Genomic DNA, 16,731 nt, shown 5'->3' with positions numbered 1-16,731 from the left:
GCAGGGGATGGCTTCTTACCTTGCGCCACAAGCTGCCTCCTCTTTTAGTGCTTATCTCAGGGGTGCCCAAAAGGTAGATCTCCAGATGTTATAGAACTGCAACCCCCATGATGCTTTGTATGCATTTAGAAGCACAAAGCATTATGGAAGCTGTAGTTTTAAAACATCTGGGGATCTACCATGTAGGAACCCTGGCTTAGCTCATTGGCTACTGTAGTGGCTATGGTACCTCAAGTATCCCTTTAATTTCCACTGTGGTGACAATCTAATTTTTTAAGCCAATATTTTAGCTACTATTATGATATAAATGGACTTCACTAAGCCAAGTGAAACAGCAGCAAATATCAGTAATATCGTTTCCCTACTGAACAATATTAGGTTCACAAGAAGCAGGATGTAATAAAGCTAAGAGCAAAGTTTAAACAACCCCATTATCACTTCACAGAACATGTGGCTGATCCAGCGCTCAGATTGTGAGATCTGGCTTCCGCAGTTAAACCGGTCTTACTGGATTTTACAACCAATGCAGGCTGCCTCTTCAACGCATTGTCAGGGCACTATAAAAAGGTTATACAGCGGGGCCTGACAGCCAAGATGGCCAGATGTGTTTGCTACTAGCTCCTGGTAAACTACGTTAAAACAGCTAAAAACTGCGGCAAAACCTGAGAAACTCGGCCCTAGGCAACCAAGGGAGCACCCTCACTACACTCAACTACTCCCCAAGCTTGAATTTGGGTGACCCGATGGAAGCATACGGAGCCTCAGCTTGCGGCCTACTACGGTCGACGGTCAGGGTGCTGGGGGAGACGGCCGATCTCCCGACCCTGGACTCCAGGCGGCCAAAAAAGTCTGCACAGCCCTGCTCCCCCCCCCTGGACCGGCGGGGGATATCCCGGTCCCCTCTGAGTGCCACCTCACCTCAGCAGGGTCGACAAGATGGAGTAAAGACCCTGGAACCGCATGGTCACCAAAGATGGCGGATGGTCTAGGGGGCAATCGAGAAATTGAGCCCTTTGAGACCGCCTTTGAAAAGTTCTGGCAGGCATTCTGGCTCCGCATGAAACCCCAGGCACACCGACTAACCTCAACACGTGAAAGCCTAACGACAACGGAGGCTAAGGTACCTCCATCCAGGCGCAAGGCCTGCTCAACGCGGACGCCAGCCCGGCGTCCTCTAGCCCAGAGAAGCCCCCGGCTTACTGTGGCCCGATCCCGACGACACTCAAGGGCACCTTTCCAAGTGACAAAGCCCACCCCAGACCCACAGCGAGACAAAGCCACGCCACGACCACACAGTCGAGACCCGGGCGCAACACGGCAGGGAGAGAGCCAAAAGCAGGAACCTCCGCAGCAACACCGCTCTCGAGGACCGGACCCGGCAGGAATCCGGGAGCTATTAGCACTACAGCTCAGGGGGGGTCGCCCTCATACCCACGACTCGCACCCACGAAAGGACTTACCTCCACGAGCACCTCGAAAGGCATATACGCGGGAACGTGCGAAGCTCCACACTCATCCACGACTACAAGTCAAACATGCCCTTAGAGCTGTGCCATGGGATATGGGCTCTATGGACCGCCATGGGACTCAGGGTGGGGGGCTCGAAGTTACAATCCTGTTATATGGGGCAGTCTGGATGCCATTGATAGGCATAGGGTAAGCAGTACCTAGAAGAGGCAGCACTCTCCTCTTTAGCCTAGCAATATCTCTATATGACACTGCATTTAGTTTGTTTTATAATACCTTACGTTACTTTATCTGAATAATCGTCCTAACTAGGCTATTTAATAGTAAACATGCTTAGCGTAACTTATGTATTTCACCTATGTCAAATGCTTAGCGTAACTCATGTATTTCACCTATGACAAATGCCTAGCGTAACTCGTGTATTTCACCTATGGATAAGGCTTAGCGCATCTCGTGTATTTCACCTATGAAAAATGCTTAGGGTAACTCGTGTATTTCACCTGGGAAAAATGCTTAGCGTAACTCGTGTATTTCACTTATGAATAATGCTTAGCGTAACTCGTGTATTTCACTTATGACTAATGCTTAGCGTAACTCGTATATTTCACCTATGAAACATGCTTAGAGTAACTCGTGTAATTCACCTATGAAAATGCTTAGCATAACTCGTGTATTTCACCTATGAAGACATATCAATACTATAAAAAAATGTGCCTGTACATCAAAAGCCACACTATGTAATACCACTGTTCACCTATCCTACCGGATGTCGCTGTTGTGGCACAAGCCGGCTGTTTGTTCATCCTGTGCACAACCAAAATAAAGAATTTAAAAAAAAAAAAAAAGGTTATACAATGGCAAAAAAATAAAATTGAAAAATACACAAAACAAACTAAAAATATATGAGAAGTAAAATCAGGTTATAAAATGATAGCAGAAAGACGCAGGCAACGTATGACCCCAATACCTGCGAACCAATGTGAATTATAGCAAAGGCTGTGACAGACGCTCAGTGACAGACGCTCATTGTTATAGGTGTTCTCAGCCAGCCTGACATTCAGGAAGGCCCTGAATTAAAATTCTAAATGAACCCAACGGTGATCAGGTGATGTTAGCAGCAGGATCTCAGCTAAAAGCTTCAGGCAACCAATAGCCCAAAGCCGGCTGCGGTTATTATACGGAGCACCCTTTATTCTCCAGAACAAACACTTACTAGAACAAGGGGAATCAATGTAACAATAATTAGCACCCACTCAGCTCTTAAAGGGATACTGCAGCGAGCTCTGCTCACACTGGGAAGTAGATAAGACCTATAAGCCAATAATCTTCTCATCGTTTCTAATAACCAAGCTGAGCAGGGGGTTATGGGAACGGCATACCTCCCCACATTGCAAATGGACAAAGAGGGACACTTTCATTTTAGGGGTGTGGAGCTCTGTTATACACTCAGACACACCAACTATATGGGGCTCCTGGAAATGAGGGACATTAGAAGAGAAAAGAGGGACAGAGGGGGTTTGGGCCCAAAATAGGGACTGTCCCTTCTATATAGGAACACTTGGGAGGTATGGAAATATTGTTCAATACTAAGCAGCAGTTCCATTCATGAAAAAAAAAAAATACAACTGAATCTGCTGTCCCAGCTTACCAATAGCACCATTCATGGTTAGAGAAGGACAACATGCCAGTCGAATGTAAAAAAAACCTTTAATATGTGAACAGGGTGATTAACCTAGTAACACTCGAGGAGCAGTCACTCAGACGGCCACTAGAGGTGCATCCTGTGTCCTCCATTCAGAGTCTTCACACGCTGCACGGAGGTACTGAACGTTCTCCATAGAGATGCATGGATTCAATGGTTCTCAATGAGGAGATGCTGATTGGCACACTGAGGCGTTATGCTGCGCATGCGCACTAGCCTCCCAATGCTTTCCCATCTCAGCCATGGAGGCGGGGCCAGGAGGGGTCACTGCTTTGATGGGGGGCAGTCACTTCAGCACTATAGTGTCGGGATTTTTGATTTCCTAACACTATAGTGTTCCTTTAATGCCGGCAATGTGTTTTACTGGACATGTCACCAATACATATCAATGGGCAGCCCTGTACCATGTTTCAATTAGGGGTTCCCCACAAGGTAGAACTTCAACTCCCATGATGCTTTGCATGCCTTTAGAATGCTTTAGTGTGACAAAGCACCATGGAAGCTGTAGTTCTACAACATCTGGGTATCTACCTTTTGGGCACCCCTGGTTTAAATCAATTCCATAGTCAACATGGAAGACTCCAGCATATGAATTCTACATACAGCAAGGCAACACATTTCAAGTCCTTCCCATCAGCACGAATTAATACCATTCCAATAACATAAGGTGTATTTGGCAACACTAGCCAAATATCAGGTGTGATATTTGAAATGTGTAGTCTGCCCCCATGTGGACAATAAGCACAGCACAGTGTCCAGGTGTTAATGTGCTTGTTATAGTGCTTTCAGTTCTAGCCACTGTGTCCTACCCATCAAAACCCAATATTAAACTAAAAAGAAGGCTTGGAAGCACAGCTTGAAGCCATGCCCCTTAGCTCTCTGGTTATAAGAGCAGAAAATGCTACTTCCCGACTCACATACTGTAACACACTGATGTCATGCGTGCAGCAGTACCACGTTATCTTCAACCGAACCCCTCTGATAATTATTAATAAAGAAAAAAATTATAAACATTGTAACTGCACAATGGGAATCAGCAAGGCATGGTGAACTCCACGCCCTGAGCTGCCATTTTAAACATGGAGGCCTCAGCAAGGCATGGTGAATTCAGCGCCCTGAGCTGCCATTATAAACATGGAGGCCTCAGCAAGGCATGGTGAACTCCACGCCCTGAGCTGCCATTTTAAACATGAAGACTCAGCAAGGCATGGTGAACTCAGCGCCCTGAGCTGCCATTTTAAACATGGAGGCCTCAGCAAGGCATGGTGAATTCAGCGCCCTGAGCTGCCATTTTAAACATGGAAGACTCAGCAAGGCATGGTGAATTCAGCGCCCTGAGCTGCCATTTTAAACGTGGAAGACTCAGCAAGGCATGGTGAACTCAGCGCCCTGAGCTGCCATTATAAACATGAAGACTCAGCAAGGCATGTTCTAAGGACATGTTCACACTTGACCCCAATTGTAGGTCACACTTACAATAAATGATTCTTACAACACAGTGGAGTTTCCTAAATGATGTTACGGTTAATTACAATGGCAACACTTCTCAATGTGACGCGGCCTTAGATCTCAAAGTGACAGACTGGAAACTACAATCTACTATTACCAAGCATTATGGTTATGTGTCTTTCCTGTACATTCTGGCTTTTTGTAATAGAAATTAAACATGAGTGCTGACAAACCCTGTGACTGGGGATATTTACTTCCTCAAAATATTGAAAATGTTTGTTACGTTCTGCGAAATATTGTGTAAAAGAGAAATCACGTGCTCGGTGCAGACACTGTGAGTAAAAGGCCTCATTGTGCATTTATTAGATGAATATATTGAATTCGGACAGTCTTTACGCTCGCACGGTGCCCTGCGGCCATGTTTTTTGAGACCATGTGATTTGTCACAGGGCAGGATTTTTCTTTATATCTGTGAAACAACAGTGTTATCCCAAATCTGAGTAATTTAAGCAAGATTCATATATTAAATGTGTAAAGTACATTGCTGATTTTTAGGACCACATGTATGTCTGATTTATAAAACAATGTCGGCGTTATTCGTTCAAGTGAGAATTGTCAGGAATTCAAAATGAATTAACATTTTTAGAACAGCCAGATAGCAAACATGCTCCAAAAGTCAGCGTTATTATAAGTTTAACTATTTTTATATAAAAGTAGAAATTCAACAATTATATACATCTATAGAAATCTAAATAAACAACAACAACAAAAAATATGTGAAAAACAGGATGCTAAAACATATTTTAGAATTATAAAATCGTAGACTTCTTTCAGCGCCCCAAGGCAGAGAGGCACACTTCCCAATCTATCCAAAATCATCTACAGGGGGCACACATTTTAGAAGGTAGTTTGTTGTTAAATTAAAGGCTCTCTGAAGCTTTCATTGTGGAATATGACACTTTGATACATATTGACTGCTTAGTCCTGATTACTCTTGTATTAAAGGGACACTATAGTCACCAGAACAACTACAGCCTATTTCATTTGTTCTGGTGAGTAGAATCATTACCTTCAATCTTTTTGCTGTAAACACCGTCTTTTCAGAGAAAATGCAGTGTTTACATTACAGCCTAGTGATAACTTCACTGGCCACTCCTCAGATGGCTGTTAGTGCCGCTTCCTATTTCAGTCTTGCCTAGTGTGCATCACAACATTCAGTATCTCCTCCCTCTGCATGCAGACACTGAGCTTTCCTCATAGAGATTCATTGATTCAATTCATCTCTACGAGGAGATGCTGATTGACCAGGGCTGTGTTTGAATTGTGCAGGCTCTACCCCTGATCTGCCTCTTTCTCAGCCAATCTTATGGGGAAGCATTATGATTGGCTCAGAATAACACTTCTGATGATGTCAGCAGACAGCTCACAGGTCTGAGGCAGAGCCAACAGCTTCAGGCTTGAATACAAGTAAGATTTTACTATATTTATGGAGGCAAGAGGTTTTAACACTATAGGGTCAGAAATATATGTTTGTGTTCCTGACCCTATAGTGCTCCTTTAAACAACTGGCTCTTTTGAACGGTCACTTCTGAGATTATTCCCCGACACAAGTTAGTATTGGATAGTCATTTATTTACTTGTAATTCTTGGCAGTCCTAGTCCTGAGCACACTATGACAATTTGTTTTAAATCCATGGCGATAACGGCGCAGTGAGGGTGCTATAGATGGTATTCAGACTCCACGTTCTCTAATATGGTGTTTATCAGCAGACGTCATCGCCCTGGACATCACAGAGCGGAGAATTATAGTGATTACTGGAAAGGAAGAACTCTCTTTGAATAAAATCGAATTTCCTCATTTTCCCAAGGCTAGAATAATGCTACGGAAGCCATATGTCACCATGCCAAAAGCAATGAAAATAAGTGTTTGTTGCCAAGTAAATAAGGCTTCTAAACCACTCCCTGTCACACATTATTAACTCTCCATGAGATTGTGTATGTTTATAATTATTAGCGAAAGTATATTTTGAGACCGCTGCCTGCTTTTCTCATTTCTAACATGGAAGAATACCCATTTAACCCCTTAAGGACCAAACTTCTGGAATAAAAGGGAATCATGACATCTCACACATGTCATGTTTCCTTAAGGGGTTAAAGAACCCCCTTCCCATAGGATCACCTAGAATAACACGTTGTGCAGCAAATTATCAATGTTAGATCGCAGTCAGCTGTCCCTTGTTTGGGCAAAGACAGACGTAGGACAAGCACTGAGTCATTTTCTACCCACACGATCTACAACCCAATAATGAGCTTAACCACCTGTACAGTGGGCTTGGCGCACCCTGCCACCTGACAGGTCACTAGAAACCTTGTTAATACTCAGAATGGATGACAGAGTGCCCAGCTTTTCTGACAATCTTTTAACACATTCTGAACAGGAAATAAAGCAATATCCTCACTATAATCTCTGCTAGCTGAATGGACAATGGTCTCTGCTTATCTGTCTCCATTCCTGGCATCTAGTCCGCCCACTGAACGCCAGGTACCAGTGCTGAATGTATTACTCCTTATCAGTCACAATGAGGTTATCAATGGAACGAACATGGCAGGGAGTATAATCTGGCTCTAACATGACTACCAAGTGGTGGATATTAACTACATCAAAGTCTGACAAAGAATTTCCCACTGAGATACCACGGCTCACAGTCAGTCTTATTGTATTCACAGAACAGAATGTCAATACCAGGCAGGGCTCAGAGACGCCTCTCAGGGACAGGCAGCGCTCAGAGACGCCTCTCAAGGCCAGGCCCATTCTATGCAAGGACGCCTGTTGGTCCCCATCTCCCACTGCCCATTCTATGCCAGTCTCCATCTCACAGCCTATCTCCTACTCCCCAATCAATGCCAGTCTCCATCTCCCAGCTTGACTCCCATTGCCCATTCCGTGCCAGTCTCACAGCCTGACTTCCATTGCCCAGTCTATGCCAGTCTCCATAACACTGCCTGTTTCCCATTGCCCGATCTGTGCCAGTCTCCGTCTCTCAGCCTGTCTCCCATTGCTCAAGCTATATCTCACAGCCTGACTCCCATTGCCCAGTCTATGCCAGTCTCCATCTCAGAGCCTGTCTCATTGCCCAGTCTATATCTCACAGCCTGACTCCCATTGCCCAGTCTATGCCAGTCTCCATCTCACAGCCTGGCTCCTATTACCCATTCTGTGCTAGTCTCACAGCCTGACTCCCATTGCCCAATCTGTGCCAGTCTCCATCTTACAGCCTGCCTCCCATTGCCCAGTCTCCATCTCACAGCCTGTCTCCCATTGCCCAGTCTGTGCCAGTCCCCATCTCACAGCCTGACTCCCATTGCCCAGTCTGTGCCAGTCTCACAGCCTGTCTCCCATTGCCCAGGCTATGCCAGTCCCCATCTCACAGCCTGACTCCCATTGCCCAGTCTATGCCAGTCTCACGGCCTGTCTCCCATTGCCCAGTCTATTCCAGTCTCACAGCCTGTCTCCCATTGCCCAGTCTATGCCAGTCCCCATCTCACAGCCTGACTCCCATTGCCCAGTCTATGCCAGTCTCACAGCCTGTCTCCCATTGCCCAGTCTATGCCAGTCCCCATCTCACAGCCTGACTCCCATTGCCCAGTCTATGCCAGTCTCCCATTGCCCAGTCTATGCCAGTCCCCATCTCACAGCCTGACTAGCATTGCCCAGTCTATGCCAGTCTCTCACAGCCTGTCTCCCATTGCCCAGTCCCCATCTCACAGCCTGTCTCCCATTGCCCAATCTGTGCCAGTCTCCATCTCACAGCCTGTCTCCCATTGCCCAGTCCCCATCTCACAGCCTGTCTCCCATTGCCCAGTCTCACAGCCTGTCTCCCATTGCCCAGTCTCACAGCCTGTCTCCCATTGCCCAGTCTTACAGCCTGTCTCCCATTGCCCAGTCTCACAGCCTGTCTCCCATTGCCCAGTCTGTGCCAGTCTCTATCTCACAGCCTGTCTCCCATTGCCCAGTCTCTATCTCACAGCCTGTCTCCCATTGCCCAGTCTATGCCAGTCCCCATCTCACAGCCTGACTCCCATTGCCCAGTCTATGCCAGTCTCACTGCCTGTTTCCCATTGCCCAGTCTACCAGTCTCACAGCCTGTCTCCCATTGCCCAGTCTGCTAGTCTCACTGCCTGTCTCCCATTGCCCAGTCTGTGCCAGTCCCCATCTCACTGCCTGTCTCCCATTGCCCAATCTATGTCAGTTTTCATCTCACAGCCTGTCTTCCATTGCCCAGTCTATGCCAGTCTCCATAACACCGCCTGTTTCCCATTGCCCGATCTGTGCCAGTCTCCGTCTCTCAGCCTGTCTCCCATTGCTCAAGCTATATCTCACAGCCTGACTCCCATTGCCCAGTCTATGCCAGTCTCCATCTCACAGCCTGTCTCATTGCCCAGTCTATATCTCACAGCCTGACTCCCATTGCCCAGTCTATGCCAGTCTCCATCTCACAGCCTGGCTCCCATTACCCATTCTGTGCCAGTCTCACAGCCTGACTCCCATTGCCCAATCTGTGCCAGTCTCCATCTTACAGCCTGTCTCCCATTGCCCAGTCTCCATCTCACAGCCTGTCTCCCATTGCCCAGTCTGTGCCAGTCCCCATCTCACAGCCTGACTCCCATTGCCCAGTCTGTGCCAGTCTCACAGCCTGTCTCCCATTGCCCAGTCTATGCCAGTCCCGATCTCACAGCCTGACTCCCATTGCCCAGTCTATGCCAGTCTCACGGCCTGTCTCCCATTGCCCAGTCTATGCCAGTCTCACAGCCTGTCTCCCATTGCCCAGTCTATGCCAGTCCCCATCTCACAGCCTGACTCCCATTGCCCAGTCTATGCCAGTCTCACAGCCTGTCTCCCATTGCCCAGTCTATGCCAGTCCCCATCTCACAGCATGACTCCCATTGCCCAGTTTATGCCAGTCTCTCACATCCTGTCTCCCATTGCCCAGTCCCCATCTCACAGCCTGACTCCCATTGCCCAGTCTATGCCAGTCTCACAGCCTGTCTCCCATTGCCCAGTCTATGCCAGTCCCCATCTCACAGCATGACTCCCATTGCCCAGTCTATGCCAGTCTCTCACATCCTGTCTCCCATTGCCCAGTCCCCATCTCACAGCCTGTCTCCCATTGCCCAATCTTTGCCAGTCTCCATCTCACAGCCTGTCTCCCATTGCCCAGTCTCACAGCCTGTCTCCCATTGCCCAGTCTCACAGCCTGTCTCCCATTGCCCAGTCTCACAGCCTGTCTCCCATTGCCCAGTCTCTATCTCACAGCCTGTCTCCCATTGCCCAGTCTATGCCAGTCCCCATCTCACAGCCTGACTCCCATTGCCCAGTCTATGCCAGTCTCCATCTCACAGCCTGACTCCCATTGCCCAGTCTATGCCAGTCTCCATCTCACAGCCTATCTCCTACTCCCCAATCAATGCCAGTCTCCATCTCACAGCTTGACTCCCATTGCCCATTCCGTGCCAGTCTCACAGCCTGACTTCCATTGCCCAGTCTATGCCAGTCTCCATAACACTGCCTGTTTCCCATTGCCCGATCTGTGCCAGTCTCCGTCTCTCAGCCTGTCTCCCATTGCTCAAGCTATATCTCACAGCCTGACTCCCATTGCCCAGTCTATGCCAGTCTCCATCTCAGAGCCTGTCTCATTGCCCAGTCTATATCTCACAGCCTGACTCCCATTGCCCAGTCTATGCCAGTCTCCATCTCACAGCCTGGCTCCTATTACCCATTCTGTGCCAGTCTCACAGCCTGACTCCCATTGCCCAATCTGTGCCAGTCTCCATCTTACAGCCTGCCTCCCATTGCCCAGTCTCCATCTCACAGCCTGTCTCCCATTGCCCAGTCTGTGCCAGTCCCCATCTCACAGCCTGACTCCCATTGCCCAGTCTGTGCCAGTCTCACAGCCTGTCTCCCATTGCCCAGGCTATGCCAGTCCCCATCTCACAGCCTGACTCCCATTGCCCAGTCTATGCCAGTCTCACGGCCTGTCTCCCATTGCCCAGTCTATTCCAGTCTCACAGCCTGTCTCCCATTGCCCAGTCTATGCCAGTCCCCATCTCACAGCCTGACTCCCATTGCCCAGTCTATGCCAGTCTCACAGCCTGTCTCCCATTGCCCAGTCTATGCCAGTCCCCATCTCACAGCCTGACTCCCATTGCCCAGTCTATGCCAGTCTCCCATTGCCCAGTCTATGCCAGTCCCCATCTCACAGCCTGACTAGCATTGCCCAGTCTATGCCAGTCTCTCACAGCCTGTCTCCCATTGCCCAGTCCCCATCTCACAGCCTGTCTCCCATTGCCCAATCTGTGCCAGTCTCCATCTCACAGCCTGTCTCCCATTGCCCAGTCCCCATCTCACAGCCTGTCTCCCATTGCCCAGTCTCACAGCCTGTCTCCCATTGCCCAGTCTCACAGCCTGTCTCCCATTGCCCAGTCTCACAGCCTGTCTCCCATTGCCCAGTCTGTGCCAGTCTCTATCTCACAGCCTGTCTCCCATTGCCCAGTCTCTATCTCACAGCCTGTCTCCCATTGCCCAGTCTATGCCAGTCCCCATCTCACAGCCTGACTCCCATTGCCCAGTCTATGCCAGTCTCACTGCCTGTTTCCCATTGCCCAGTCTACCAGTCTCACAGCCTGTCTCCCATTGCCCAGTCTGCTAGTCTCACTGCCTGTCTCCCATTGCCCAGTCTGTGCCAGTCCCCATCTCACTGCCTGTCTCCCATTGCCCAATCTATGTCAGTTTTCATCTCACAGCCTGTCTTCCATTGCCCAGTCTATGCCAGTCTCCATAACACCGCCTGTTTCCCATTGCCCGATCTGTGCCAGCCTCCGTCTCTCAGCCTGTCTCCCATTGCTCAAGCTATATCTCACAGCCTGACTCCCATTGCCCAGTCTATGCCAGTCTCCATCTCACAGCCTGTCTCATTGCCCAGTCTATATCTCACAGCCTGACTCCCATTGCCCAGTCTATGCCAGTCTCCATCTCACAGCCTGGCTCCCATTACCCATTCTGTGCCAGTCTCACAGCCTGACTCCCATTGCCCAATCTGTGCCAGTCTCCATCTTACAGCCTGTCTCCCATTGCCCAGTCTCCATCTCACAGCCTGTCTCCCATTGCCCAGTCTGTGCCAGTCCCCATCTCACAGCCTGACTCCCATTGCCCAGTCTGTGCCAGTCTCACAGCCTGTCTCCCATTGCCCAGTCTATGCCAGTCCCGATCTCACAGCCTGACTCCCATTGCCCAGTCTATGCCAGTCTCACGGCCTGTCTCCCATTGCCCAGTCTATGCCAGTCTCACAGCCTGTCTCCCATTGCCCAGTCTATGCCAGTCCCCATCTCACAGCCTGACTCCCATTGCCCAGTCTATGCCAGTCTCACAGCCTGTCTCCCATTGCCCAGTCTATGCCAGTCCCCATCTCACAGCATGACTCCCATTGCCCAGTTTATGCCAGTCTCTCACATCCTGTCTCCCATTGCCCAGTCCCCATCTCACAGCCTGACTCCCATTGCCCAGTCTATGCCAGTCTCACAGCCTGTCTCCCATTGCCCAGTCTATGCCAGTCCCCATCTCACAGCATGACTCCCATTGCCCAGTCTATGCCAGTCTCTCACATCCTGTCTCCCATTGCCCAGTCCCCATCTCACAGCCTGTCTCCCATTGCCCAATCTTTGCCAGTCTCCATCTCACAGCCTGTCTCCCATTGCCCAGTCTCACAGCCTGTCTCCCATTGCCCAGTCTCACAGCCTGTCTCCCATTGCCCAGTCTCACAGCCTGTCTCCCATTGCCCAGTCTCTATCTCACAGCCTGTCTCCCATTGCCCAGTCTATGCCAGTCCCCATCTCACAGCCTGACTCCCATTGCCCAGTCTATGCCAGTCTCCATCTCACAGCCTGACTCCCATTGCCCAGTCTATGCCAGTCTCCATCTCACAGCCTATCTCCTACTCCCCAATCAATGCCAGTCTCCATCTCACAGCTTGACTCCCATTGCCCATTCCGTGCCAGTCTCACAGCCTGACTTCCATTGCCCAGTCTATGCCAGTCTCCATAACACTGCCTGTTTCCCATTGCCCGATCTGTGCCAGTCTCCGTCTCTCAGCCTGTCTCCCATTGCTCAAGCTATATCTCACAGCCTGACTCCCATTGCCCAGTCTATGCCAGTCTCCATCTCAGAGCCTGTCTCATTGCCCAGTCTATATCTCACAGCCTGACTCCCATTGCCCAGTCTATGCCAGTCTCCATCTCACAGCCTGGCTCCTATTACCCATTCTGTGCCAGTCTCACAGCCTGACTCCCATTGCCCAATCTGTGCCAGTCTCCATCTTACAGCCTGCCTCCCATTGCCCAGTCTCCATCTCACAGCCTGTCTCCCATTGCCCAGTCTGTGCCAGTCCCCATCTCACAGCCTGACTCCCATTGCCCAGTCTGTGCCAGTCTCACAGCCTGTCTCCCATTGCCCAGGCTATGCCAGTCCCCATCTCACAGCCTGACTCCCATTGCCCAGTCTATGCCAGTCTCACGGCCTGTCTCCCATTGCCCAGTCTATTCCAGTCTCACAGCCTGTCTCCCATTGCCCAGTCTATGCCAGTCCCCATCTCACAGCCTGACTCCCATTGCCCAGTCTATGCCAGTCTCACAGCCTGTCTCCCATTGCCCAGTCTATGCCAGTCCCCATCTCACAGCCTGACTCCCATTGCCCAGTCTATGCCAGTCTCCCATTGCCCAGTCTATGCCAGTCCCCATCTCACAGCCTGACTAGCATTGCCCAGTCTATGCCAGTCTCTCACAGCCTGTCTCCCATTGCCCAGTCCCCATCTCACAGCCTGTCTCCCATTGCCCAATCTGTGCCAGTCTCCATCTCACAGCCTGTCTCCCATTGCCCAGTCCCCATCTCACAGCCTGTCTCCCATTGCCCAGTCTCACAGCCTGTCTCCCATTGCCCAGTCTCACAGCCTGTCTCCCATTGCCCAGTCTTACAGCCTGTCTCCCATTGCCCAGTCTCACAGCCTGTCTCCCATTGCCCAGTCTGTGCCAGTCTCTATCTCACAGCCTGTCTCCCATTGCCCAGTCTCTATCTCACAGCCTGTCTCCCATTGCCCAGTCTATGCCAGTCCCCATCTCACAGCCTGACTCCCATTGCCCAGTCTATGCCAGTCTCACTGCCTGTTTCCCATTGCCCAGTCTACCAGTCTCACAGCCTGTCTCCCATTGCCCAGTCTGCTAGTCTCACTGCCTGTCTCCCATTGCCCAGTCTGTGCCAGTCCCCATCTCACTGCCTGTCTCCCATTGCCCAATCTATGTCAGTTTTCATCTCACAGCCTGTCTTCCATTGCCCAGTCTATGCCAGTCTCCATAACACCGCCTGTTTCCCATTGCCCGATCTGTGCCAGCCTCCGTCTCTCAGCCTGTCTCCCATTGCTCAAGCTATATCTCACAGCCTGACTCCCATTGCCCAGTCTATGCCAGTCTCCATCTCACAGCCTGTCTCATTGCCCAGTCTATATCTCACAGCCTGACTCCCATTGCCCAGTCTATGCCAGTCTCCATCTCACAGCCTGGCTCCCATTACCCATTCTGTGCCAGTCTCACAGCCTGACTCCCATTGCCCAATCTGTGCCAGTCTCCATCTTACAGCCTGTCTCCCATTGCCCAGTCTCCATCTCACAGCCTGTCTCCCATTGCCCAGTCTGTGCCAGTCCCCATCTCACAGCCTGACTCCCATTGCCCAGTCTGTGCCAGTCTCACAGCCTGTCTCCCATTGCCCAGTCTATGCCAGTCCCGATCTCACAGCCTGACTCCCATTGCCCAGTCTATGCCAGTCTCACGGCCTGTCTCCCATTGCCCAGTCTATGCCAGTCTCACAGCCTGTCTCCCATTGCCCAGTCTATGCCAGTCCCCATCTCACAGCCTGACTCCCATTGCCCAGTCTATGCCAGTCTCACAGCCTGTCTCCCATTGCCCAGTCTATGCCAGTCCCCATCTCACAGCATGACTCCCATTGCCCAGTTTATGCCAGTCTCTCACATCCTGTCTCCCATTGCCCAGTCCCCATCTCACAGCCTGACTCCCATTGCCCAGTCTATGCCAGTCTCACAGCCTGTCTCCCATTGCCCAGTCTATGCCAGTCCCCATCTCACAGCATGACTCCCATTGCCCAGTCTATGCCAGTCTCTCACATCCTGTCTCCCATTGCCCAGTCCCCATCTCACAGCCTGTCTCCCATTGCCCAATCTTTGCCAGTCTCCATCTCACAGCCTGTCTCCCATTGCCCAGTCTCACAGCCTGTCTCCCATTGCCCAGTCTCACAGCCTGTCTCCCATTGCCCAGTCTCACAGCCTGTCTCCCATTGCCCAGTCTCACAGCCTGTCTCCCATTGCCCAGTCTCACAGCCTGTCTCCCATTGCCCAGTCTCACAGCCTGTCTCCCATTGCCCAGTCTCACAGCCTGTCTCCCATTGCCCAGTCTGTGCCAGTCTCTATCTCACAGCCTGTCTCCCATTGCCCAGTCTCTATCTCACAGCCTGTCTCCCATTGCCCAGTCTATGCCAGTCCCCATCTCACAGCCTGACTCCCATTGCCCAGTCTATGCCAGTCTCACTGCCTGTTTCCCATTGCCCAGTCTGCCAGTCTCACTGCCTGTCTCCCATTGCCCAGTCTATGCCAGTCTCTCACTGCCTGTCTCCCATTGCCCAGTCTGTGCCAGTCTCACTGCCTGTTTCCCATTGCCCAGTCTGCCAGTCTCACTGCCTGTCTCCCATTGCCCAGTCTATGCCAGTCTCTCACTGCCTGTCTCCCATTGCCCAGTCTGTGCCAGTCTCACTGCCTGTTTCCCATTGCCCAGTCTGCCAGTCTCACTGCCTGTCTCCCATTGCCCAGTCTCCATCTCACTGCCTGTCTCCCATTGCCCAGTCTGTGCCAGTCCCCTTCCAGTGCCACCTATCTCTATGCCAGCTCCCCCCATACTAGCTGTCTGATAAAGAGCCCTGAACATGCCCATTCCCACATGCAGGTTGCCCCCCACTGACCTGTGTCCTCCATGCTGCCCCCCGGCCGCTCTCATCTCAGCACAAACCAGGCGCAGGGCTCACAGGGAGGGCGGGGCGCGAGGCATGACGGGAGTTGTAGTCCCTCCCACTAGACAGAGAGGAGGGGGCGAGCTGAACTATAAATTTAATTTTATTCTCGAGATAAACTTCTCAAATCTACCTCTAAAACAAACAAAATAATGCAGGGAGCCATTAATTACATCTAATAATTATCTATTACACACCACCATTCACACCAGGCAGGAAGGGGTTAACTGTATCCATTGATATCAGTTATTAATATTACAGGCAGGGAGGGGTTAACTGTATCCATTGATATCAGTTATTAATATTACAGGCAGGGAGGGATTAACTCTGTATCCATTGATATCAGTTATTAATATTACAGGCAGGGAGGGGTTAACTCTGTATCCATTGATATCAGTTATTAATATTACAGCCAGGGAGGGATTAACTCTGTATCCATTGATATCAGTTATTAATATTACAGGCAGGGAGGGATTAACTCTGTATCCATTGATATCAGTTATTAATATTACAGACAGGGAGGGATTAACTCTGTATCCATTGATATCAGTTATTAATATTACAGGCAGGGAGGGATTAACTCTGTATCCATTGATATCAGTTATTAATATTACAGGCAGGGAGGGATTAACTCTGTATCCATTGATATCAGTTATTAATATTACAGACATCGAGTGATTAACTCTGTATCCATTTATATCAGTTATTAATATTACAGACAGGGAGGGGTTAACTCTGTATCCATTGATATCAGTTATTAATATTACAGGCAGGGAGGGGTTAACTCTGTATCCATTGATATCAGTTATTAATATTACAGACAGGGATGGATTAACTCTGTATCCATTGATATCAGTTATTAATATTACAGGCAGGGAGGGGCTAACTCTGTATCCATTGATATCAGTTATTAATATTACAGGCAGGGAGGGGTTAACTCTGTATCCATTGATATCAGTTATTAATATTACAGACAGGGAGGGATTAACTCTGT

At 49.8% G+C, this 16,731-nt stretch overlaps 1 protein-coding gene across 1 annotated transcript in view; it reads right to left on the bottom strand.

Annotated features, from left to right (window-relative positions):
• The window catches only part of ATP13A2 (ATPase cation transporting 13A2), a 92,607-nt gene extending 76,847 nt beyond the window's left edge, over window positions 1-15,760 (bottom strand). The window contains exon 1 of the mRNA XM_063436422.1: window positions 15,690-15,760. Within this exon, the coding sequence (XP_063292492.1) occupies window positions 15,690-15,702 (13 nt within the window). The 5' untranslated portion in view covers window positions 15,703-15,760. The remainder of the gene's footprint in view (window positions 1-15,689) is intronic.
• Window positions 15,761-16,731: the final 971 nt, after the last annotated feature.

The sequence above is a fragment of the Pelobates fuscus genome, chromosome 11 (genome assembly GCF_036172605.1).
Source record: "Pelobates fuscus isolate aPelFus1 chromosome 11, aPelFus1.pri, whole genome shotgun sequence".
Classification (NCBI taxonomy): domain Eukaryota; kingdom Metazoa; phylum Chordata; class Amphibia; order Anura; family Pelobatidae; genus Pelobates; species Pelobates fuscus.
Note: the sequence above shows the minus strand (reverse complement) of the source record. Positions and strands in the feature narration are given on the sequence as shown.